Here is a 25,935-nt window from a genome sequence, read left to right as displayed (position 1 = left end):
TCTAGATTATTTATTGCTACAGCTTTCAGTAACATTTCTTTCTACTTTTCCCTCATTAAAATAGAAGACAGCTCCACAAATAAAGAGAGTCTAAGCTCATTTATTCTATTCATCTCTAGTTTACCGTTATCAGCAGTGCTAATTCTAGCTTGTTTTTTGCTACACCATTAAGTAGCATTTTCTGTGCTCTTTCAACTCTCTTAAAAAAATATACACAAGCTCAAAAAACAACAACAACAAATTAACAAAAAATAGTCAGCTCAACCATTCAGCTGAGCTCTAGTTCACAATCTAACCTACACATTAGCAGTGTTAGCACTCAGAGGGTTCTTGCTAACTGTACAGCTATAGTTTATCGATAGCTTCCCATAACATTTCCTGTTATCTTTGTGCTCTCTCCCTCACTAAAACATGGTTTAAAAAACAAACAAAAGACATGTTCAGCTCCTTCATTCCGTTTATCTCTAATTCACAGCTTGCCACCCACTCTAACGCTCAGAGTCTTCATGCTAACCTGCAAAATTAAGAGCTATTTCATAATCACTTCCTGTGAATGCTGATGAGAGCAACTGAATTATCTGGGACTGATGGTGCACAACTCCCTGTTGAGTTTGCCCCGAAGAAGAAGACTCGCTAACAAGACCAACGAGGTCGTCCACCTATGGACAAATAATGCCGCTAATGAGGCTAACAGAGCTAAGTATATGCCGATGAGAGGAACACGAGCACAGAGTCTCATGTATCCAAGGCAACTCGTAACTGCCCACTGCGTGAGGCCAGCACTAATATGCTAGCGCGCAATTAGGTTTTCCGCTTGGAGAAGTCAGGTTGCTGAAAATCAGTCAAGTGGAGACCTGTAGCTATACCGAGGGGTCAGAAAAACATGAGGAGACAGAGTTGCGTGTTTGTGTACTTACTCTGGCACTACTTGTTTGATTTGCGGTTTGACGTATCCGTCCACGGCTTTAGCTGGAGAAGTGGGAAAGATAAACAGATTATTCTTAAAGTGTAACATAACATTTGGTCACACACTGCTACAAATGAACACACATGAATAGAAAACACTGCTGAATAATAATAATAAAAAATATAGAAACCAACGCAGAAGTTTTTAATGGTTTTCACTATAAATGCTATTAAATTCATTTGAAAGCATCATATTTTGATGGTTTCTACGGGTGTGTGTTTGGGATATACTACATTAAAGTTAGTGGATGTTAATATGACACCAATATACAGAGTTCATCCACATTTTTACCACAAAAATTCCATGACTTTTTCAGGCCTTTAAGTAAATTTTCATGACCTAATGTTTCATGTAATGTCTAATTAGATGTAGTAAATCATATGAAACGTATACATTTATTACAGCATATCATAAAACACGCAATAGTTTCAATTTATTTTTATATCTATGTAAAATAGATGATGCTTACAGCATGTTTTTGGCCAAAAAAAGAAAAGTTAAAACAACTAACCTCCATTCCAATATATTCATCAAGCTAATTTTGATAATCTTAATAGTTTGTTAAAACTATAAGTAAACATTATTTATTTGTAAAGGATGCTATTCCAGTGTGCGTGTTTCCCAAACAACTACATAACTCACGGCTAACCATCATAGTATGATGTAACATTTGGGAAAAGAACGAATGACGAGTGTTTCCCATAACCGTAGTTTCTCTAGTCGCAGATATGTTACTTGAACCATGCTAGTTATAATAACGTAAAGCGTCCATTTTGACGCTCTAAACGGGGCGAAATAACAACTTCTTTAAAGAACACTCCATAATTTATAGTGCGAATTATATTGTTGTACTCGTTCACACATTTAAAAAAAAAAAATCCAATATTAGTTTTGGTAAAAACATGCACTCTTAATTGAATTATATATAAATGACACATATAGGGCCTGTTTATTTTACAAATATTATTAAGAATATGCCATATTCTATTCCTAAACATGAAACCACTTAGCTAACACATATTTTAATCTCATGTACCTATAAATCATATAAATCGTTAATGGCTGTAATTTACAGTAAGACATGAAGAAAAATCCTACTTAATAATAATTGTTATTATAATTAAGTAGGATCTTGTTTATTTTATTTTATTTATTGTAAAAGTCTAATTTTACACTTTGACTCATTTAAACCACTACATAAATGTTCTAACCAACAGGCCCAAGTCATATACAGTACAGATACAATTTTTAAATAACCTACTATAAAAAAAAACATTAACGTATGCTATATATTTTTGTTTTTACAAGCTTTGAGACGTAAATTCTACTTCTAAATAATAAGCCATAATAAGTATAGGTTTAGTAATGAGCCACGGCTGCAATTAAACTGCATACATGTTTGTTTAAAGTTCACTACAAAGGAAGCGCAATTGTCAATATGAAATTCGCTTAAACTGAATTGTAAAAAAATAAGAATAATAATTGTAAAAAAAAAAAAATAGAGAAAACTAATGTTTTTTTAAATCATTCCAAGTTTAAATGTTGAAATATTCTAAATGAATAGGGCATAGGGGGATAACTGGAAATAGAACACAACCAGGAAATATGCTTCTAACCACAGCTCTAGAGTTGTAGTTGCAAGCTCAGAAGTTTGCAATGAATTTGCCAATGTTCGTTGTAACTATTTAGGAAACGCCAAATCAACAAACTATGTTTGTAACGACTCAACTTGCGACCTTAATTGGCTAACAATGCTTTTCAGAAACGCACCCATGTATAGCTCCAATTTAAATATATTTATACTGTCTACCCTATACACAACTCCTTAACTTTTCTGATTTTGACTGTAATGATGTGCACCTTTTGTGAAGCTGTTTTGGAATGCATGTCATGACTTTGCCAAGTACAAATACAATGTGATCCTGTATTAACATCTATGTTGATCCTGAAACATAATTTTTGTTTAAAAATGTAATCGAAACCTATTACCTACTCTTAAACCCAACCATAACTGTAAGTCATTTCCAAAATCAGAGGGGAATAATAGTTCTATAACAATTATGTAGAAGTGCATAAACTTAACTATATGTCTAAACTGTAAATGTGTCCCTTAATTTTGATTGGAACATTGTTCCAGGATCAACACAGATGTTAATCCAAGAACATGTCCTACTTGGTAAAATCAGGTTGGCGGCTTTGGAATGAGAGTTATTTAAGTTATATAGTTATAGTTATTTAAAAAAAGTTACCATTTTAGACCAGTACAGTATAGAACCAATTTAATTTCCATTATAAACATTAAATCCACTCTAAAACCATCAGAACTTCTGTGAGGGTTTATATTGTTTTTTTTTTATTTCAGAAGGAAAGTTTCCCACACTGATACACTCTCATTTGAACCCATAGATATGAACACAATGTTGAGTTAATGGGAGTTCAATTCATTTATATATTTTAATGGATTTATAAATTAAGCTACATATTTCAGATTATTTGGATGAAGACACTCAAAAAGTAATGTATTAAGCGCACCACAATTTAGATATTATAGAAAAATATATATATTTCAGTAAGTTTTTTTTTTACAGCATAAGATTGGTCCATCTAATTAATTTAATTATTATTAATTATTACAAGTTATTTATTCAAGAGGCTGATTCATTCAGAGATGGAGTTTCCTGTCTGTATGAATCCATGTTTTAAACTATGGTCTATAAATAAGGAGAACCATTTACTTAAAGTAATGTCAGTCATTTTTGACCTTGTGGGGACATTACCAAACTTATCAATGATATGAAATGAAGTCTATGAAAAATCCTAACAAAGATTGCTATACAAATGTGTGTGTGCAGGTTTATATAGACACAAGTTGTATGATGACATGCGTATGTTGGTCCTGATGTGTGTGTGTGTTTAGTAATGCCACAAAAGACAAAATAATAATACATGAACAATTATTTAAATGATGACCAAGAATAAGCTTACACAGAGGTGGGGTGTAGTATTTGGAGAAGACCTCATCTTTGGGTCGGTCCGGGTAGAGGAACAAGAGATGATTCAGGTCACTGATACGATCTGCCAGGGAGCGGATAGAAAAGTCTTTGGTTGTGTATGGCATGAGGTTCCACACCATCCTTTCCCCTGTGAACAACACAAACACATTTACTCTCTGGAGATGCTTTAAAATGGTTACTTTTTAACATGTTTTTTTTTTTTTTAATCACCATACATTTTATCAGTTCTTGCTTTCCCTGGGGATCAAATACACAACCTTGGCATTAGCAGCAGTCTAATATTTGAGCTACAGGAAGACTTGATGCATATTTAATGGATAATCAATGGCTTGCTGTGCATTCAAAGATTTTAAATGCACAACCGAGATACAAATAACCCTCAACCACAAAGTGCATTTAATGCACGGCAACCTGTTAATTATCCTGCTTTTTCCATGGTCATATGTGATTTCGACAAGTTAATAATAGATCTTTGCAATATTTGATCATTTTTGATCAGTTATAACAGTGTTTCTCAACCACGATCCTGAAAGACCACCAACACTGCATGTTTTGCATGTCTCCTTTGTCTGTCACACGCATTACAGGTCTTTCAGTTTCTGCTCATGAGCTGATGATCTGAATCAGGTGTGTTTGGTTAAGGAGACATGGAAAATGTACAGAGCTGGTAATACTTCAGGAATGTGGTTGAGAAACACTGATAAATAATATGTCTTAATCAGTCAAACAGAGAGAGAGCCTGTGTGAGAGAGAAAGATGCCTGTGCATGCACATCTCTAATAGCTCATAGTAACATGTATTAGCAATTTGAAAATACTACATATAAATGCGCATTGCAATAGAAAAGCCTAACGGGGATCTCACAATGCACTGATGTTGTTATGCAGCTTCAAAATACAACATGCACATATTTAAATGTTTGGAAAATGCCAACTTGGGTATTTTATGATGCAAAAATATAACATAAAATTTAAACAGCGGAGGTTAAATGGTCAGTTGTACAGCAATCTGACCACTTCTGCAGTGCTGACAAACACATTACCGTACAAACAGAAGAAAAATCTAATGTGGGTAAAAATAATGTCGTTTTTGACACAGATTGTAAGGTTCATTAATAATAATCGCATTGCCTACATGTAAAGATTCCATTGACTTTTGTTAGACTAAAATTAGACTAAATCTACAATTATTTAGAAGACTTAAAGAAACACTTCATATATTTTGTAAATAGGCTCATTTTATAATTATAAAAACTTTTAAAAGTGTTTTGATCATAATCCTTGTTAAAGTTTGATTCGTTTGTAGTTACATTGGGTACTAATGCTGTGTTTACACCAGACGTGTAATGTGAAAAATCACGCTATTCGCAAATAAATAGACGTGTGAACATTTTGAGTTTACTCGCTTCATTTGTGCATCAAATCCGCTTTATTTGTGCTTTGATGTAGAAATTCACGCTTTATTTTATTCGTGTCATGAGCAGGGCTTCAGACTGCCCGGTGACTCTAGCTTTGTTGCAAAATGGCTAACATGATTTTATAAAGAGAATAACTTTGTTTATATGCTTTAAGAATGCTGAAAAACAGCGTTGATTCGTTTGGAGCCGTGTCTGAGTCCACTAGATCCTTTCAGGGGTGCATCAACTCCTCCAGAAACTTAACCTGGATGATGGAAGCTTTCAGCTGTGCTTCCGACTGTGTCGAACGCAGTTTGATTAACTGTTGTCCAGTGTCGGCTGGAGGTTTTCCCCATAGGACACCAACAACAGGCGCTACATCATAAGCACGCCTCTACAAGAGAAAGCTCCTGATTGGTTAATACAGCGCTAATGTCTGCTGAAGTACAGATTTTCAAACTTTTCACGTAAAACGCATTTTATGTGCTTCAATCGCACAAAACACTCAATACTCAATTCATGCCAACTGCGCCATCTCATTCACGCATATTGCACCGCAGGATGTGAATTTGCATCTTTGCATTGACTTAACATGTAAATCACTCACACTTGATACTTCTTCCACGTCCAACGCAGCATAAGACTGACAGAAACTTAAATGTTGCCATTTTATAGACCAATATGTGTAGGAACTATGAGAGGAGTCTGGCCTATCATGACTTTGCCAAGTAGGCCTACAATGCGATCCTAGATTAGCATCTATGTTTATCCTGGAACATCGTTTTTGTTCGAAAATGTAATCCACACCTATTCCCTACCCCTAAACCCAACCATAGCTGTAAATGATTCCCAAAATCAGAGGGAAATAATAGCTAAATAACAATCATGTAGAAGTGCATAAACCTAACCATAAGCCTAAACTTAACATAAACAGTAAACGTATCTCTTACTTCTGATTGGATGATTGAAACATTGTTCCAGGATCAACATAGATGTTAATCCAAGAACATGTCCAACATGGTGAAATCAGGGTGGCGAGGGGTTTAAATGCAGACTCGGTGTAGGTGCAAGCTGAGCTTCATGCAATGTTTTTAATGCCCACACCAAACCCAACCCATAACCCTATCCCTCACAGTGATGTCACTAGCTCCAGTGAGTATATTGTGTCAGACATTGCATCTCTGAGATATGAAATCTCCACTTGCAAATCAAAGTTTGCATCCATATATTATTGGGAACTATAGTCTCATTATAAAAACTAATTTTTGAGTGAGATGCTAACGGTCTAATCCGACTCAATGAGCTATGCTAAGCTAAGCTAAAAGTGCTCCTGATGACCTGAAGATCGGCTAAATAAATTTAAAAATACATGGTAAAACGTCACTGTTTAGCTCTAGATGATTTGTAAAATGAGTTCAATTACAAAATAAGTGAAGTGTTTCTTTAAATATGACTAAAACTAGATGCCGTTTTAATCAAAAGTCTAAAATTAAAGTCTAAATTTTTAAACTAAATCTAAACTTGCTGCTTGAATAAAATAGAAAGAGCAAAGTAAACTGTTTTAAACATCATTCAATTAAATAGATAAAACAGGAAACAAATAGTTATACCTGCTTTGTTAGGGTTCTCCGCCACCCAGGCTATAGTGATGCCGCCGATTTCTGAGTCGCTGAATCGCAACAGGAAGGTCCCGTTGGGTTTGGACATCAGCATATCCTGAGCTTGCTGTTTATTCACAAAGCCAAGAATTGCCCTGAGACACACAAAAACACAAACACAAACACCAGTGCATTTGTAATCACAAAGGCAGAGAGTGTGTACGGTTCAGTTTTATCATGATTTCTGTACAAAGCATTACAAGTCATGGCCAACTGGGGCTTGAACAGGATAAAGATAAGAAAATAACAACAACAAAAAACGCACAAGATCATATCAAACTCTCAAGTGGTCTCTCAGATCTCCCTCCTGTGTTAATCCGTGCATGCTTTAATGTCTTGATGTATAGTTTTAACCTGCACTATCTCTCAATCAGGCAGTTGCCATGGCAAAGAAGCACTTCATTATGAATATAGCCTGTCCATTGTAGAAAAAAAGGTAAAACGGAACAAAAGAACCAGAATCTAAAAAGAATGTGAACCATTATGAATAATGTTTCCTTGCAGAGCAGCCAGGTGAAATGTACCAAGCATGCATGTTATATGTTATGTTTCACTAAAGTCATGTAATCATGACTTTTCCCCCTGGCAATTAAGTACATTTATCATTTAAACTTAAAAATGCTGTCAATTTTTTTATTATTATAGTGAGATTCACCCCATGGTGACATTAGGCATAAAGTGCTCAGCATAACTGAGAACAGCCCATTTTGAAAATGAATACTTGTGTCCATTTCTCAGTGTATATAGGCAATGTGATTTGGTGTACCTACAAAAAAAACCAGATTTATTAAACAAATATATATATATATATATATATATATATATATATATATATATATATATATATATATATATATATATATATATATATATATATATGTATATATATATATATATATATATATATATGTATATATATATATATATATATATATATATATATATATATATATATATATATATATATATATATATATATATATATATATATATATACATATAAGTAATATTTTAGTCACCAAGCATTTTTAGAAATGGAAAGAACATCCAATTAAATAAAAAATGCAAATAAATAAATAAATAAAAACAAAAAAAATTACAACCTACAAAATTTCATCAAAATTGTTAAATTTTTTTGCTTCTCTTGATTTTTCCTCTTTTTAAAAAAAAAATTGTATTTAATATTTTTCTACAACATAAATTTGGGTGTTTCTCAAGTTATTTTGTTAGATAAGCTCAACATTTGGCTTCAGTACTGACTAATCTAATGTATATGCACAAATATAATATTGTATAGCTTTCTATTAAAAGATTGGTTAAGGGGGCTAATAATATTGACCTTAAAATGGTTTTACAAAAAATAAAAACTGATTTTAATCCAGAAAAAAAAGACTTTCTGCAGATTACAAAATATTACATCAAACACTGTAAAAAAAATCCTTGGTCTGTTAATCATAATTTGGGAAATATATGAAAAAGAAATTCGCAGGAGGGCTAATAACTTTGACTTTAAGTTTCTGTTTTAGTTTTATTAATTTAGTTTATCAGAGTTAACATCAAGTGTTTACCAAAGTTTAGTTTTTTGGAAACCTCTTAGTAATAAAAACTAAATAGTTGTTTGAATAGACACTGAATCCAAAACCATAAAATGCAACTTAAGCAAATAAAAGTAAAAATGATGAAGCTTTAACAAGAATCTTCTTCATACTATAGATCATGGCCTCTATTCCACCTATATAGGCGCAAATTTTAAAGCGCATGGCACAAAAGCATTAAGGGCATTTCTGAATCCACTTTTGCTATTTTATGGACAGAGAAATACATTTTGCGTCCTGGCGCATGGTCTAACAAGGTTTGCGCTTATTCTCTTAATGAGATATAGGTTGGTTTCGAGCATGACCTACATTAAAGCAATCAGAGTCTCATCTCCCATTCCCTTTAAGAGTCAGTTGCATCGCACCATGGCGCATTTGCTATTTACATGGAAGACTTTGCAAGTGGAAAAACTAAAAGCTTCAATACCGAGAAAACAGTTAAATAAACCATCTGCAGCGCGGGAATAAAGAATGAACCTCCTCTATTCGGCCTCTTTACTTTATTTTTACTCTTTACTCCTTCACATTCTTGGAGTAAAGAAACGGTGAAAACTCACTCCAATGAAGACATCCATTAGCCAACATATTTAATTTCGTAATTTTGTTTGTTAAGCACAAAGATTTGTTTCAAAACTATTTCTAAATTCTGTTCTAATTTACAGCAAATGAATAAATGAACAGTAATAAAAAACTGTGGTCAAAAGCTGAATTATATCCGAACACTTCGTATTGCCACCATATGGTGATGCATATATCTCCAAAACAATAATTTTAATCCTTAAATTTTTTTTTCATTTGTAATGATATTTGTGTATTGCTGTACATCCTGTGTGTATTAAGCAATGTGTAAGGGTTTTGGAACAACATAAGACGCATAAATAATGCACTCTTCAAATAACAAAAACTCTGCACTGGACTTTAGGCCAGCTTTTAGTTGATCAATGGTGCGATCTATTTCTGTAGTCTCAAAATAGCAACGTGTCAACAATGCGCCGTAACACGCCTCCTTTTCCAATCAGCACACCTATATCCACAAAATGGCGCAGATGTATTTGCTATTTAAACAACGTGGCACAAAACATGGAAAGGACAATTGTTTATGTCTGAAAACAGCAACAAATCGATACACATACACAAAAAGATACACATCTTGTGCCTTATTTCGTGGGCTGTATAATAGGGCCCCATGTACAGTATGTAGTTAAACATGCCTACTGTTATTTTTTGGCAAATGCTGAAAAGTTAGAACATGTTTTATGTTCTTATAAAAAAGACGTTTCAGTATATAATCATGCTCTTGGCTGATGTGTTTGTCTGTAAAAACATATCTACAGTTGTTTGTCTAAACAGGTCAGTTTGCTACCACAGAATGACTGCTTACTAATTCTGAAAATTATTAATTATTTGTGATATTAATTTTTGTTGACTTCATTTTTAATTGATGTTAAATTCATTTAGTTTCAGTTTTTCATTTATTATGATTTTTTATTTATTTCAGGTAACAAAAATGATTTTGACCAATAGTTTTAGTCTTAATTTTGGTTTACTGAGACAACCTGGCTGCAGTCACTGACATTAATTCTTTATTAATGTGGTGTTTACATGTATTCATGTTTTAACAGTTCTTACCCGTCATTCCAGTGAGGCTTCAGGTGTTTTTTAGTAAGCTCCATAACACCATCAAACCACTGCCAAAACGTGAAGTTCCTGCCTGGTAAACTCTCCTGCAATGACAAGAAGGAAATTAGCTTTTAAATGACTAACATGCACACCAAATGTGCGAGAAAATAGGTATTTTATTAATTCCATAATTCTTTAGTTTTACTATATTGACTTACAGTATATACACTGTTAAGTAAGATAAGAACTTTTGGTCAGTCATATGCATTCAATAATACGCTTTCAATTGTATACATCAAGTCTGTGGTTCTAGTTCCGTTGCTGAGAGTGTTAAAATATTAAGGAGAACAAGGAGAGAAGTGTTATCAACTATTGAGGAAAACATCATGTGATATGACATATGTGCGTGTGTGCTCACATGAACAACAATGTACAGTCTAAGTCACAATTTTTAACCCTCATGTGAATTTTTTCTCTTTAATAAATATTTCCCAAATTATGTTTAATAGAGCAAGCTATTTTTTTTACAGTATTACCTATAATATTTGTTTTTCTTCTGGAGAAAGTCTGATTTTTTATTTTTTATTTTAAACGCTAGAATAAGAGCAGTTTAAAAAAAAAAAAAAAAACATTCAAAGACAATTATACAATATGAAGCCAGATCAGTCTCAAAAATAATGCATTTACAAAATATTATCCATACATCCACAACAAGTCACATTTACAAAGTCCAATTTGTAAGTTCAAAACCCTATTCGTAAATACACAAATCCAATTCGCAAATTCAAAACTTGATTTAAAAATACACAAAGCCAATTCGTAAATTAAAAAAATATATATTTATAAATACACAAATCCAATTTATAAATTCAAAACACAATTCATAAATACACAAATCTAATTTGTAAATTTAAAAAAAACTATTCGTAAATACACAAATCCAATTCATAAATACAAAACAAGATTCATAAACACAAATTCAATTTGTAAATTCAAAACACGATTCAAAGATACACAAATCCAATCCATTAGGTGAAAATACTTATGATTTTTACAAACTGGGTGTTGTATTTATGAATTGTGTATTTAATTTATAATTTGAATTTGTGAATGTGAATTGTGCTGGGGATGTATGAATGTATGAATGTATTATTTTTGAGACAGATTTGGCTCCATAATATTAGCCCTCTTAAGCCATATATATATATTTGATTGTCTTCAATGTTTTTCGATTACAATGACTAATGCCTAGATAACCTAATTATTGCTTAAAGTGACCTTTAAATGTCACTTTAAGCTGAACACTAGTATCTTGAACAATATCTAGTAAAATATGATGTACTGTCATCATGGCAAATATAAAATAAATCACTTTAAATAACTAAATTATGTTTTACACATGTTATTAGAACTACTGTTTAAAAACGTATCCAGAAATTGGAGAAAGAAATATACAGGGTGGCTAATAACTCGGTAGAGCTAATAAATCTGACTTCAACAGTATTTATGTTCAATATGTATGATTGTTAAACCCATTGGAAGGAGGGATTTTCCATAAGGAATAATGAGAATCAGCTGATATGAACTAAAACCATTTGTGAAAAGGTAATTTGTGAAAAAGGTAAGGTAAGAATAGAGAACAGATAAAAGCTTCCGTTCTTCTGCCCCACACACTTTGTTTGTTCTGCGACTGAAGCATTTCTGTGTGACTGCTTGACCTGTTCTTTTGGGTCAAATTTTGTCTTTTGACCAAGTCAAGCTAGTTTTTATTCACATTACCACGATATATATAATATAATATTTATTTATATATTTATATAATATATATATATTTTTTTTTTCTTTATTCTTTATTTCTTTTTCTTTATTATTAGAACTTTTTTTGGTCTAAATAGATTTTTTTCTTTCACTGGATTTTGAACAAATAAAACCTTGGGGAAAAAGTACAAAGAAAAAAGCAAGTTACTTCATAAATAAGGAATAATTGACTCCGGGCCATTTTTATCCTGCGGTATAATGGAAACGAACAATATAAAGTTCTAGTTTTTTATGGGTCTAAACTTTTTCGGTGGAGTTCAACGTAAACAATTAAAACCTTAGGAATGAAGAAAAATTCAAGAAAAAAACTATTGATAAAAAAAAGGAAAAAAAGCCTATTTTATTTTAAAATATTAGGGGAACAAAATATAAACTTGTTGGTTTATTTTTTTAATGGTTCGAAACTTCTTTATTTTTAGGCTCACCAGGATGTGAACAATTAAAACCTTGAGCAGAAAGAGAAAGAAAAGAAAGAAAAAACAAACGATTTAATTATTAAATAAGTAATAATTGACTCTGGGCCTTTATTAAAGATTTATGCAAGCCTGTGGTGGTAATGTATTGTACATCGGGGGAGCATTACATTTCTAATACTGCAGTTCAATGCACTGAGTAATTCCACAATGATTCCCAGAGCTAAAGACATTGTTCAGGTTTTATTTAAAGTGGTTTTATGCATTAAAGGTTCTTGTGAGTAGAAGAAGTGTTTAAAGCAAAAAGAGATGGTTTAAGCCATTAATCTGAAGACTAAAGATTTATAAAAGATAGAGAAATAAACAGAGAGAGACCAATTGATTGATTGAGGGCATGTAAATTACTGGAGTCTATGCCTTTACAATAATAGCAGCATTTTTTAGGTAAATGTCTTTGTGAAAAAGCATTCATTTTGTCAATCAATCAATCAATCAATCAATCAATCAATCAATCAATCAATCAATCAATCAATCAATCAATCAAACAAACAATCAATCAATCAATCAATCAATCAATCAATCAAACAATCAAACAAACAATCAATCTCAATCAGTCAATCAATCAATAAGTTTGTCTGTCTGTCTGTCATCCATCCATTTACCCATCTGTCTCTCTATCCATCCATCCATCCATCCATCCATCCATCCATCCATTTGCCCAGTCTGCAAAGACCTCTCATAAATAATAAATCAAATTCTTCAGTGTAGTGATTTGGTACTCTAAATAGGTCAAAACATGCTCAATGTCACTTTTGTTGAGCTTTTTCCTGAAAATGACTGCACATTAGTATGTTTATCAGCCGATCAGAATCAGATATTTCAGATATTATTAATAGAATGCAAATATTTACAATGACTGCAGATTTAAATAAACTGTTGCATCTTAAATTTCAGAGCTCTTTCCAGACTGAGCAAACAAATAATTAACTATGAATTCAATTGGTCACACTTTACAATACGGTTGTTTTAGTTTATGTCAGTTAAATTATTTACTAACACGAATAAACAATGAATAATATATTATTTACACAATTTATTCATGTTTTATCGTTAGTTAATGAAAATAAAGTTGTTAGTTTATGTTTATTCATGATGCATGTTAACAAGCATGAATTCAAATTTGTGGTACAAGTATTGTTCATCACTAGTTCGTATTAGTAAATACTTTAACGAATGAAATCTTATAGTAATGTATGATATACAACATATAAAAATATCAAACTATTTCCATGTATAACCAGAGAAATTACACCTTACATCTTACAATCTACATGTACTATATACATTACTATCTACATATCTTACTATCATATCCATAAAACTAACATACAAAAATGAGGGTAAACCACTTTGGTGGCTATTGACTTTAAAAAAAAAATAGTTTATTTAAAAAATAGTACATTTTACCCCTTTTCAAGATTTAGGATATGTCTTTTGTGTCTCTAGAATGTGTCTGTAAAGTTTCACCCATCAGATTATTTATGCCTTTCAGAATATTGGGATTTTCTGCTCTGTATACAATGTAGCTGTTTTTGTGGCTTGTGCCTTTAATGTTAGTTCTCCCCGCCTACCATTCCCACATGTCTGTCAGAGTGTGCCTCAATCTCCACCTCACCTGAGTCAGGTAAACAGCACAGTGACAGACATGAAGGAAGCAGATCTCACCTAACATTCGTGAGAAATATTACAGTAAGAACTTTCCCAATGATTATTTGATGTATTTGTTGTGGAGATAATTCAATCCTTCCTACAATGATGAGTCACACTCATTAATTTTACAAAGTTCACGCACATACACACAGTGCGCGTTTAACTTTGTACAGCAAATGTGACAGGATCCACTTTGATTTCCACTGCTGTATGGACATCCGTTATGCTAATGTATAAAATCAACCTGATAAACATCCACAAACCAGGATTTAAGCATCTTCTTTTCTAATTGTACGGACACTATGCTGCTGTGGTGATAAGAGTAAAGTAATTCATTACACAGATGCACTGTTTTAAAAACTTGTAAACCTCATTCCTGATCACATTTGATGATGACTGATGATCACAGAGAGCTGAACAGATCTTTTAATCCTGGTTGTTTTGCGCACGTCCTGTCTTGTGGATATGGTTATATGCGTTACTACTGAGACATGTTATCATGCGGCAGTCAAGCAATTCGGTGGGCGGGGAAACCGCACTCCTATGTCACGTTGCCTCAAATTGGGAGGAATTTGGATCCTATTTTAACCTCAGGAAATTATAAAAAGAGACTTTTCGTGTTTCTATCACCCCAATATGAATGAGGACACACTATACCTGCACACAGTTCTGTCCAAACAACTTACAAAAGATGATTTTCATCATAGGTGCCCTTTAAAATACAGATTTCATGTCTCAAATACGTCACTTATATTCCCTCATTTATTTTTTTAAAGTCAACAGCAACCAAAGAAGTTTCTCTTCATTCTGCAATAAACCTTCTTTTATAAACTTCCTAAAATTAATATACAATAATTAAATAAGAGAAAAACATTATTTTACAATGAGCATAGTACAAACTTCAGTTTCTTCAGAGATGTTGATCAATTATGAAAAAAAAAAAAAAGCCAAAACAGGCTGCTGCTGCTGTACGAGTTCCTTAAAACTGAACTTCTTTTCATTGGAAGTGGACCCAGAGTTGACATGGTAAACAGCTAAAAGTGTGTGGGTTTATGAAAGTCAGGCATGACTGCCAGATCGAGAGCATGATCCTCTGCCTCATGTTCATTCTGTTTTTAATCAGCCATCCACAAGCACAGTCACATTACTTAGGACTGAAAAGTGTTTTTCTCTCCGTCTCCTTCCCTTTAACTTTAACCACTAGAACATGATGTCCTGTGTCAGTTTCAGCATTTAGCATGGCAGATTACGCGCAAAATCATAGATGAACTGGTGGATCAGTTCTGGTGTCAGCAAAGGCTGCTGTAAGACTCCTTGAGCATGAAAATATCATTCATTCGTTTGTTTTCTGGGTTGCAGCTGGAAAGGCATTTGCTGTGAAAAAACATATGCTGGATAAGTTGGTGGTTCATTCCGCTGCAGCGACCCCTAATTAATAAAGGGACAAAGCCGGAGAAAAATAAATGAATGAATAAATGTATGAATGAATGAATAATTCCAGCCAAACTAAAAGAATATATAGATGTTAAAATGGTTTTAAAAAATTGCTTTCCTTCTAGCCGAAATAAAACAAATAAGACTTTCTCCAGAAGAAAAAAATATTATAGGAAATACTGTGAAAATTTTCTTGCTCTATTGAACAGCACAGAAAATTAATATCTCACAGTATAAGGCTCTGGAATTTTGTCTTCAACTGTGTATGAAAATATATGGCACATAAACAGACTAAGCATCATATTGTACATACATAAACAGAGGCGTGCCTTACATCATTCAAAACCTCTCTACTAGCATAATACAACAAACCGCTTTATGTAGACACCAAACAATACCCCGTACTTGTAAACAGTGTGTGCGTGAGGCTTTTTGGGCTGCGTTTTGGTTTGTAGCTTTAGCAAACATTAGTAAACCATGATAGATCATGTATTTATTTAGAGCAGGTGTTCTTGATTCAGATGAGGCCAAACACTGCATAACAGATGCGCAGATCTTGAGATAATCCTAACAGAGGGCTTTGTAAAAACTACAGGACATCTGGGATCTGGTCGCATCACAATGAGCATGATAAATTTGTGTTATATTTTACAGTTTATTTTTATTAACAATTTATTTTATTTAGTAGCAAGATTATTTCAAAATATATGTTATTAATATTATTATTTATTTATATATAGTAATTATTATTATTGGTTCAAAAGATATTTAAAATATTTTTCCAGTGCTGTTTAACTGACTTTTTTTCCAACACATTTTAACCATAAACATTTTTATAACTAATTCTGACAGCCAAATTCTTTGTTTTTTCCATCAGGAAAATACATGATTTTTTTTCTAAGTTATGTTGCAAGACACTAACATACTGCGGAGCCAGATCAGTCTCAAAAATAATACATTTACAATACAACATTTATACATGCACAGCACAATTTACATTTATAAAAGAACATTTTTCAATAAAAAACACAATTCATAAATATGACACACGATCTGTAAAAATCATATTTATTTTTGCCAAATGGATTGGATTTGTGTATTTTTGAATCATGTTTTAAACTTACAGATTGGATTTGTGTATTTCTGAATAGTGCATTGAACTTACGAATACGATTTGTGAATATACGAATCGTGTTTTGAATTTACTAATTGTGTTTTGAATTTACGAATTGGATTTGTGTATTTATGAATCATGTTTTGAACTTCTGAATTAAATTTGTGTTTTTATGAATCGTGTTCTGAATTTAGGAATTGGATTTGTGTATTTATGAATCGTGTTCTGAATTTAGGAATTGGATTTGTGTATTTAAGAATTGTGTTTTGAACTTACAAGTTGGATTTCTGTATTTACAAATAGTCCTTTGAACTTACAAATTGGATTTATGTATTTCCGAATCGTGCTTTGAACTTACGAATAGAATTTGTGTATATACGAATCGTGTTTTGAATTTACTAATTGTGTTATGAATTTACGAATAGGATTTGTGTATATACGAATCATGTTTTGAAGTTACTAAATGTGTTTTGAATTTACGAATTGGATTTGTGTATTTAAGAATCGTGTTTTGAACTTACAAGTTTGATTTGTGTATTTACAAACCATGTTTTGAACTTACGAATAGGATTTGTGTATTTACGAATCATGTTTTAATCTTACGAATTGGATTCATGTATTTATGAATTGGGTTTTGAACTTAATTAGATTTTATAAGTTAGATTTTGTAAGTGTGACTTGTGTTGTGGATGTATAAATAATATTTTGTAAATGTATTATTTTGAGGGAGGCATGATGGCATAGTGGATAGCGCTGTCGCCTCACTGCAAGAACATCGCTGGTTCAAGCCCCGGCTGGGTCAGTTGGCATTTCTGTGAGCATGCTCTCCATGTTCGCGTGGGTTTCCTCCGGGTGCTCCAGTTTGCCCCACAAGTCCACAGACATTGGGTTATCTGAATTGGGTTAGCTAAATTGTCAGTAGTGTATGTGTATATGTCCTGGTCCTCCAGGTTGAGGGTTGAGCGTTGATCGTAAAAAATTAGATGTTACGAAACATCAACATGGTGTGGCTAAATATCAATTTCGATATAAACGGCTCTTGGAGTAAGTAAGAAAGATTATTTTTGAGACTGATCTGGCTCTATAGTATCCAACTAAAAGTTCCATTTACATTTTGAATTAGGTTTTTAAAGAATTTGGACAGCAGTGGTTTATATACACTGTAAAAAAAAATTCTGTTAATTAACAGTTGCTGTATTTTATGATTCACAAAAAAGATGTGTTTTCTGTTTACTTATCATAATGAATTGCATTATGGTGTCTTAATCTCTGCTGACCTTTAATGTTGAAAATTCAACTCTACAGTTTAACAAAGTGACTTTTATTGACATTGTAGTCGTTTGTAATAATACAATGTATAAGTAATAATATAATTCAATTCAATTCAGCTTTATTTGTATAGCGCTTTTACAATGTGGATTGTGTCAAAGCAGCTTCACATAAATGGTCATAGTAACTGGAACAGTGTAGTTCAGTTTTTAGTGTTTAAGTTCAGTACAGTTATGTGATTTAGTGTGATTTAATCATTACTGAGAGTTCAAACACTGAAGAGCAAATTCATCGATGCGTAGCTCTACCAATCCTGAACCATGCGAGCCAGTGGATAATGAAAACTAAGTCTGAAAATAAGTACAAGCAGTTTATTACAAGATTTTTGTACCGTAATATACAACACCAACCCAGACAATATATCACTTTAAACTATTAAAAATGCTTTTAAAAAGTCACTTTCGAGTGTTTCAATGATAAAAGTTAAATAAACAGGGCTATACTGTACATATACCCCCCCACCCCCAAAAGTCATCCCCTGGATTTAGAGCAGAGGTCACCAACCCTGTTCCTGGAGAGCTACCTTCCTGCAGAATTCATTCCCAACCCTGTTCAAACACACCTGAACCAATTAATAGTACCTAAAGCAGCACTTGATAATTACAGACAGGTGTGTTTGGTCAGGGTTGCAACTGAAATGTGCAGGAAGGTAGCTCTCCAGGAACAGGGTTGGTGACCCCTGATTTAGAGTAACCAAGCAAACAGGTAAGAGCCTCCCTAGATAATTACTGCATGAATGTTTAAATTTCAGCTGTTAATATGTTATTTAAGCCTACTGACGCAGAGTAGCTTCTCATTTCTAAAACAACTATGACACATCATGTGGTCATGGAAAAGATCTGTGGAATTATAGGCATGCATCATTTTTACATGCATCAATCATTGCTTAAACAACTAAAATTGAGTTAAGAACCATCCAACACGTTATTAAAAAACTTCAAGAGAAAAACATCTTAAACGATTGTGATCCGCGATAACCTAAACATCTAGTGTAATCAATTCAAGAACAGACAACCGTAGAACTCCAGGCTTTGTTTTATAGGGAAAGTAAGAGCATTTGTATAATGTGATGGGAACTTAAGCGGCTGTGAATAAATAGCTGTGTTAGAAAACCCCTAATCGGCTAATCAGAGAAAAAAAGGCTTCAATTTGCCAGGCAGTGTAAAGTATAAACTCTGGGGCGATGGAAGAAGGTCATGTGGTCTGATGAGTCCAGATATGATGAGATCATTAGTGTACAAAGTGAGGAGGATAAAATGATGCACTCATTATGTTTGGTGCCTACCATACAGTACAAGCCTGCGGGGGGCAGTGTTGTGACTACAGTCAGGTCAAGGTTACTGTTATTTAGGACCCCTCACACCAAGCCCACTTTCTCTTTGAACTGTTTCTCACTGGTTGGTACTACAGAGCACTGTGCACCAAAAAAGCCAGACACAAGAACAGCCTTTTTTTTTTTTTTTTTTACCTCCAGGGCATTTCCAACCTAAACCACCTTTAATTAATACATATTGTGCACTCGGTATTAGTGTTAGGGAAAGTTACATTGGAAAGTAATGCATTGCAATATTGAGTTACTCCACCAAAAAGTATCTATTTGCATTACTTAGTTACTTTTTGTGGTAAGTAATGCTACTTTTGAGTTGCGTTTATGAGTTATATTTTATATGTACAGATTCGATTATTGAATGTTTAAAGAAATAAGTTGTAGGAATTCAAATTATAAGCATTTGTTTATACTGCAAAACAAAGAAGGTCCAAACAGATTCCAAAGGCAGATACAGATACAGATACTGGGCCTGGGTAAGATTTGTGTGGACTTCAGGGGTCACATGTTGATTGGTCAGTTTGTAAGTCTCAGCATTTGGGCTTTGGTCACATGAAAGATACAACTTAAGTGGCAAACTTTGCTCTGGTCTCTTTTCCTGCTCTGCTCCTCTCCTGCGCTGGAGTGTATACACTGTAAAAAATGGTCGTGATTTCAACGGTAAAAAAACTGTAAAAATGGTACAGTGAAAATCCGTAACCTGGTTAACAGTAAGTTTCCTTAATATATACGGCAAATAACCGTAAACGGATTTCCCAAGAATACCCTGCATCATATTTTATGCTATTTGTTGACATTATTATGGATCTTTTTAATTGTTTTCCCATCAGTTATGTACATCAGACATTTATGTTACATCTAATGTTGATAAACAATTTTTATTTCATGACTTGAATTTTATGCATGTTACGATCCTGGTGTTTAGTAGCTGTGTGAATTACACTGAGCACCTTCTGTACACTGACACTTTTCTGCTTGTGGGAAAAGATGTTTGTGATGAGAAAAGGTTTATTATGTAACTCTCTCATCACCACCTGCATATGGCTGTGTTAAGGTGTCTATCTGTGAAACAAAATATGTTGGTAATTCAAAATAAAGATATATTACATCTATAGATTAATGAAATGCGGTAGTTTACTGCAAAAATGTGGAATCACTTTTACAGTTTGTACCATATTTTTAACGGTAAAATACTGGTTACCACAGCTGCATATTGCAATACAATACAATCACATAATATCAACGCTCTCCCACATTTTAAGCTATTATTACTGTCCTTATAGAAGTAAATCCATATGATGGCGAGAATGACGATTTTTTATTTTTCCTGTTTAATGGTGGTCGACAACAAACTCTTTGCTGCGTTAAGGCTGAATTATACTTTTGCGTCAACTGACTATATATATATATATATATATATATATATATATATATATATATATATATATATATATATATATATATATATATATAGTTCACGATAGTTACGTAGTGTAATTCATTAAGGAAGAGTTGTAAATATACAATCCAATGTAAAGCTAATTCCTAAATATTTCTATTTACTTACTTTTTTCTGTTATATACTATAATTTGTTTCTGTTTGGTACAACAGATTAATTGCAGTAGACAACTGAACTGAACAATTATGCCTCACATGTTTCATTGACAGTTTTATTCATCACTAAAATATGATTGACATTGTATTTAAGTGGCTTCGATTTAAAAAGGAAAATTATAAAAAAATAGCTTAGATGTAGTAAGCCACTTTATCCAAGTAGCTTTTAGCTTAGCTTGTTACATTTCCCAGGGTGTAGCTTTTAGTGTAGTTAAGCTACATTTTAGGTAGCTAATAGCTCAGCTAACAAAATTTTTAAAGTAGATTAACCAACACTGCTCGCTGTATAGAAAGCTCCTGTCACTAATACAAATTCCTTGTGTGCTCTTTCTGATTCTGGGTTAAGTGCTCAAAGAGGTCAGTTGACAACCTGAATATACCGAATGACCATGTTCTTCCATCAATGGATTTTTTTTTCCCTTCCCTGATGGCACCAGCAAATTCCAAGATGACAATGCTCAAATTGTCATTGGGCTCAAATTGTAAAGTGGTTCAGGGAGCATGAGACATTTTTTATTTTTATTTTTACACATGAGTTGAGTCCCAAATGACACACTATACACTTGTACACTATGCACTTATACACTCAACCTCTTCTTCCGCTATGTAAGCAAAGCTGTGACCTTTGAGTGCAAGAAGAGCTTCAATGTGAATGCACCGTTTACACTATTTATACTACAAAATGGTGTGGAATTGTGCATAAGTATGTAATCTGGGACACATGTCGACTGGCCACCACAGAGTCCAGACCTTAACCCTGTTAAGAATCTTTGGGATGAATAATCTGTGCAGCAGTTTGATACGTCCATGATCAATACAAGAGTTTGGTGAAAAAATAATATAAATGTTGATATGATAAAATGTTGTGATATTGCAGAAGGCTACTAAAATGATTCCATGCCGAATGCGTGACATAATCAGAGTTAAAGGCGGTCCAACCAAATATTAGACTGTGTGATTGTTTGTATATATACACTTATACAGTTGTATTTATACAGCTGTGTGTATACTTGCAAAATATGCAAATTTATGACAATTAGTAAGTCAGATGATGGATGTCTAAATTAGTCTGTTTTGTTTAGGGACCTAATCATGCAGAACATGAGGATTTTGTGAGGATTTTGGATAGTTTTGAGCACTGCTAAACACAGAAGCAGCAGCAGCAGCTCATTTCCATAATCACCCATGTGAGCAGCACAAATTGAAAACTATGTGGCCTGGTAATTGATATGTTGAGATAACATTGTCCTCTGGCATTCCATATAAATAGACGTAAGTGCAGAAAAGCTCTTCTTCTAACAAACAACGGTTATAATAGCATTTCAGGCACAAAACCGGTTAAGGCATTTTTGTTTTGTGAAAGAAAATAATGCCATAAATATTAGCAAATTTAGAAACCACACATTAGCAAATCATCCTTCTCCCATAAATTTTGCATCTGGAAAGGAAACTCCAAATACATAATGTTTTTTTTTATTATTATTGTCCAGACCAATGTAGGGTAAGTTACTTCAATATTGTAATTGAAAACTAATTACATCATTAAAGTTATTGCATTTAATTTAATTTTAAAATTTGTCTGAAATGTAACTTAGTAGCTCAATAATTTAACTAATTGACCCTTTACTAACAAAGCACATATATTTCATAGACAGAAAAAATGACTGCAAACTCTCAATCCTTCAAATTTGACTCAATGTGAATGTGAAATTTGAGAAATAAAATTAAAACACTCAAATTTTAAACATCACACCATATATTTCATACCACATATTGACAGTAATTATTCAAATATGTAATTCATTAAGGACAAATAGACCATTTTAATGTGGTCATGTCATTGACCCTTGAACATTTCCTGCTTGTAATCAAACTATTTCATAACAGTAACAAAGAACAATTCAATCATAACTTAATGTTACAACAGCTATCAAAACATCATTTATCAATATGGGACTCTTTTTGAGTTCTCAGAAGCAATATAAATTTAAAATGTAAAACAGGAAATACGTTGGGACCATTGTTTTTGTTTACATCCCTCAAAATGGTCTATAAATGTTAAAAAGATCAACTAAGATTACTCTGCTTCTGTGAATTTAAACCTTATAATGCCATGAGCTCATTTCTCAATACTTTTTTTTACACTAAAGTAAAATATTCAATTACATTATAAGTATCATAATAAGTACATTATACTTATAAAACGCTAAAGTTTAGTACGTTATAAGTAAGTGTCAATAAATTATCTAAAAAAAATAATTATAAAATGTAATAACATAAAAGTAATTAAATAACGGGGTCACACTTTACAATGTTTCATAAGTTAATATTAACTAAAGCATTTACCAGCATAAAGTAATTATGAACAATACTTGTACAGTGTTTATTAATCATAGTTCAGCATTTACTAATGCATTATTAACCTTCAAATTCATGCTTGTTAACATTAGTTAATGCACAGTGAGTTAACAAAAACTAACAATGAACAACTAATATTAACTAACATGAACAAATACCGTAATAAATGTATTGTTTATTGTTTATTCTGGCCTGTAGCCAGCCTGGTGAAAGGGATGGTTCTTTTTTCTCAAAAGTGGACATTTTTGCAGTTACAGGACTCATTTAGGCTACTATTTAATAATGAGATTTAAATGCTGCATTTTAGTGACATTTTAAGCACTATTCGAGCTGAAATACATTGGCAGATGGTCATCATAACCAAAAAAAAGTACATTTGAAAATTATGGATAGGAACAATAGCCAAAATAGTATTCAGATTCACTTTAATATCAGTCGCTTTTGGTGCTTCACACCTTTTCATTGATAATTTTTTGTTTCAAGATTTAGGATAAAAAGTTACTTGTAAAATATTTTCTCTATTGAAAAACAATACGGTAGCATAGCAAGAGATGACTTTACTTCATCAGATTGTGTGTTTTCTCGCACAGCTGAATGTTGGACTCATGAAAAATAATTGTGTGCACTGGCCAAAACTGATTTAAGCGACAGAGGACTCCACTTGGTCTTAATTTTTTTTTTTTCAATGGGTTATTTTACTATTTAAGATGGCATAGCAGTTAAAATATGACAAATGAGCTCATGCACAGGACAATTCTAGACCTTTGTCAGTGAGGGGTGCTTCCAACCATCCGAACCCCCCTGGCTACTTTTGTTCATGTTAGTAAATGCATTAACGAATACAACCTCATTGTAAAGTGTGACCAATCACAGTAACTAGTTACTTTGTAACTAAATACACCCAACACTGGTCCAGACAGTTGCTTTTTAAGGGGGCTTTCACACCTACACTTTTGTTTCGGAACGTGTCTCGTTTGCCCAGTTAGCGCGGTTCGTTTGGCATATGTGAACAGGGCAATCGCGCTCTGTTCCGCGCCAAAGTAATCGCTCCGAGATCGCTTGAATGAGGTGGTCTCGGCTCAATTGAAACGAACCCTGGAGCGGTTCGATTACAGTGAGAAAGCGATCCGATCCGAGCGCGGTTATATGACAGTGTTTTATGGATATTTAATAGGCATACGGCTATATGAAGAGATAATTATCAGACGAGTGATGATCTCCCGGTAATCTCGCGTCTCCCTCCCAGTCCTCAAATAGGCTACGTCGCGCACCCTTCTCACCCTTCCCCACCGCATCTCTCCTCAGACACATCGCGCGCGTGCGCACCCTTTCAATAATCATCAAACCACCACCTCTCCTGACAGCTGAGCGGGACGCTGCAAAATAAACCCTGACACTCTGACCAAAGTGAGGAGATTTTACTCACACGTGACTTGTTTTAGCTCTTTTGGTCCGATTAGAAACTTTGCAATGTGAAAGCGAACCGCTCCAAGAGCAAAGAGCAACAATGTAACAATTGTAATCTCTGTTTCGGAACAACTGAATCGATTCACAGGTGTGAAAGCACCCAAAATGTCAAAGGAGGTATTGCTTGGTCTAGAAGGCTACTAAATTTTATCCCACTGTATACGTCACTCAGATTATAAATTCAAGTATATTTTTAATTTGTAATTACTCATGTATCTGATCATATAAAAACCTACTCTGAAGAGAACAACTTCTATGCAAATGTGTGCAAATGTCAGTATTATATCAGTGATTTATCAATGAATAAAAGCATAAACACAAATGATGCCTGAACTCCTGAAACCTCTGTTGGGAACACTGGCCGCTCAATGTTGCAGATCAGCAAAGGGGCAACGTTTCAAAGGCAGCCACAGCCTTAGGCCTGCCTGCACATCAAAAGCTCCGCCATCAAACCTCACTTCCTGAATAACCATTAACCATTCGAGTGGACTGGGGGTAATGTCGATCAAATCGGCTACCATTCTGCCTCGGGTCGACGGACCGCCACTTAAAATTAAGAAAACAAAGTCAGACTGATGAGAGGCTAGTTTAGGATTAAACCATCTGTGAGAAAGTCGCTCGATAACGACGGCGAGGTTTATGTAAAAGGCGGCAGGTCACAGTCACGGTCAGGGTTTGGTATAAAAATAGCAGACGCTGCTTTCAGCTTGACTGAAGCTCATGTAAAGCTGTCAATAATGTCATTTTAGGAGCAAAACAAGAAGGAAAAAAGGACTTCTATACAAGAATGCTAGGGTAGAGTTAATCTTGGTGGTTACTGGTTGTTAGATGGTTCTGCAAGGATGGTTTATAGCATTTCGAAGCATTTGCGTTGCAATCTAGGTTGTTGGTAGGGGCCAATTCAGGCCAATTTCTAGGTGGTTACTACTGTGTTCTTGGTGGTTTTTGCTATGCTATGTGTTTTAGGTGGCTGCTAGATCTTTGATAGGGTACTTTCGGGTGTTGCTATGTGGTTTCTTTTATGGCTGAATGATATATCAACAAATCGCAGAATTCCACCTCCAGTTCCTAGGCTTCTAAATATGGATATATGTGGATCT

At 33.5% G+C, this 25,935-nt stretch overlaps 1 protein-coding gene across 11 annotated transcripts in view; it reads right to left on the bottom strand.

Annotated features, from left to right (window-relative positions):
• Window positions 1-25,935, bottom strand: part of stat5a (signal transducer and activator of transcription 5a) — a 199,059-nt gene that overhangs the window by 7,959 nt on the left and 165,165 nt on the right. For 9 of the 11 annotated variants that reach the window (XM_087242303.1, XM_087242305.1, XM_087242297.1 and 6 more), the window contains 4 exon segments: window positions 10,260-10,354; window positions 6,988-7,130; window positions 3,953-4,108; window positions 918-969 (listed from right to left, as the gene is read on the bottom strand). In XM_087242303.1, the coding sequence (XP_087098429.1) occupies window positions 918-969; window positions 3,953-4,108; window positions 6,988-7,130; window positions 10,260-10,354 (446 nt within the window). 11 annotated transcript variants of the gene reach the window in all.

Source organism: Danio rerio, chromosome 3 (genome assembly GCF_052040795.2).
Source record: "Danio rerio strain M-AB ecotype USA chromosome 3, GRCz13ab, whole genome shotgun sequence".
In the NCBI taxonomy this organism is placed as follows: domain Eukaryota; kingdom Metazoa; phylum Chordata; class Actinopteri; order Cypriniformes; family Danionidae; genus Danio; species Danio rerio.
This window is presented reverse-complemented; position numbering and strand designations above follow the sequence as displayed.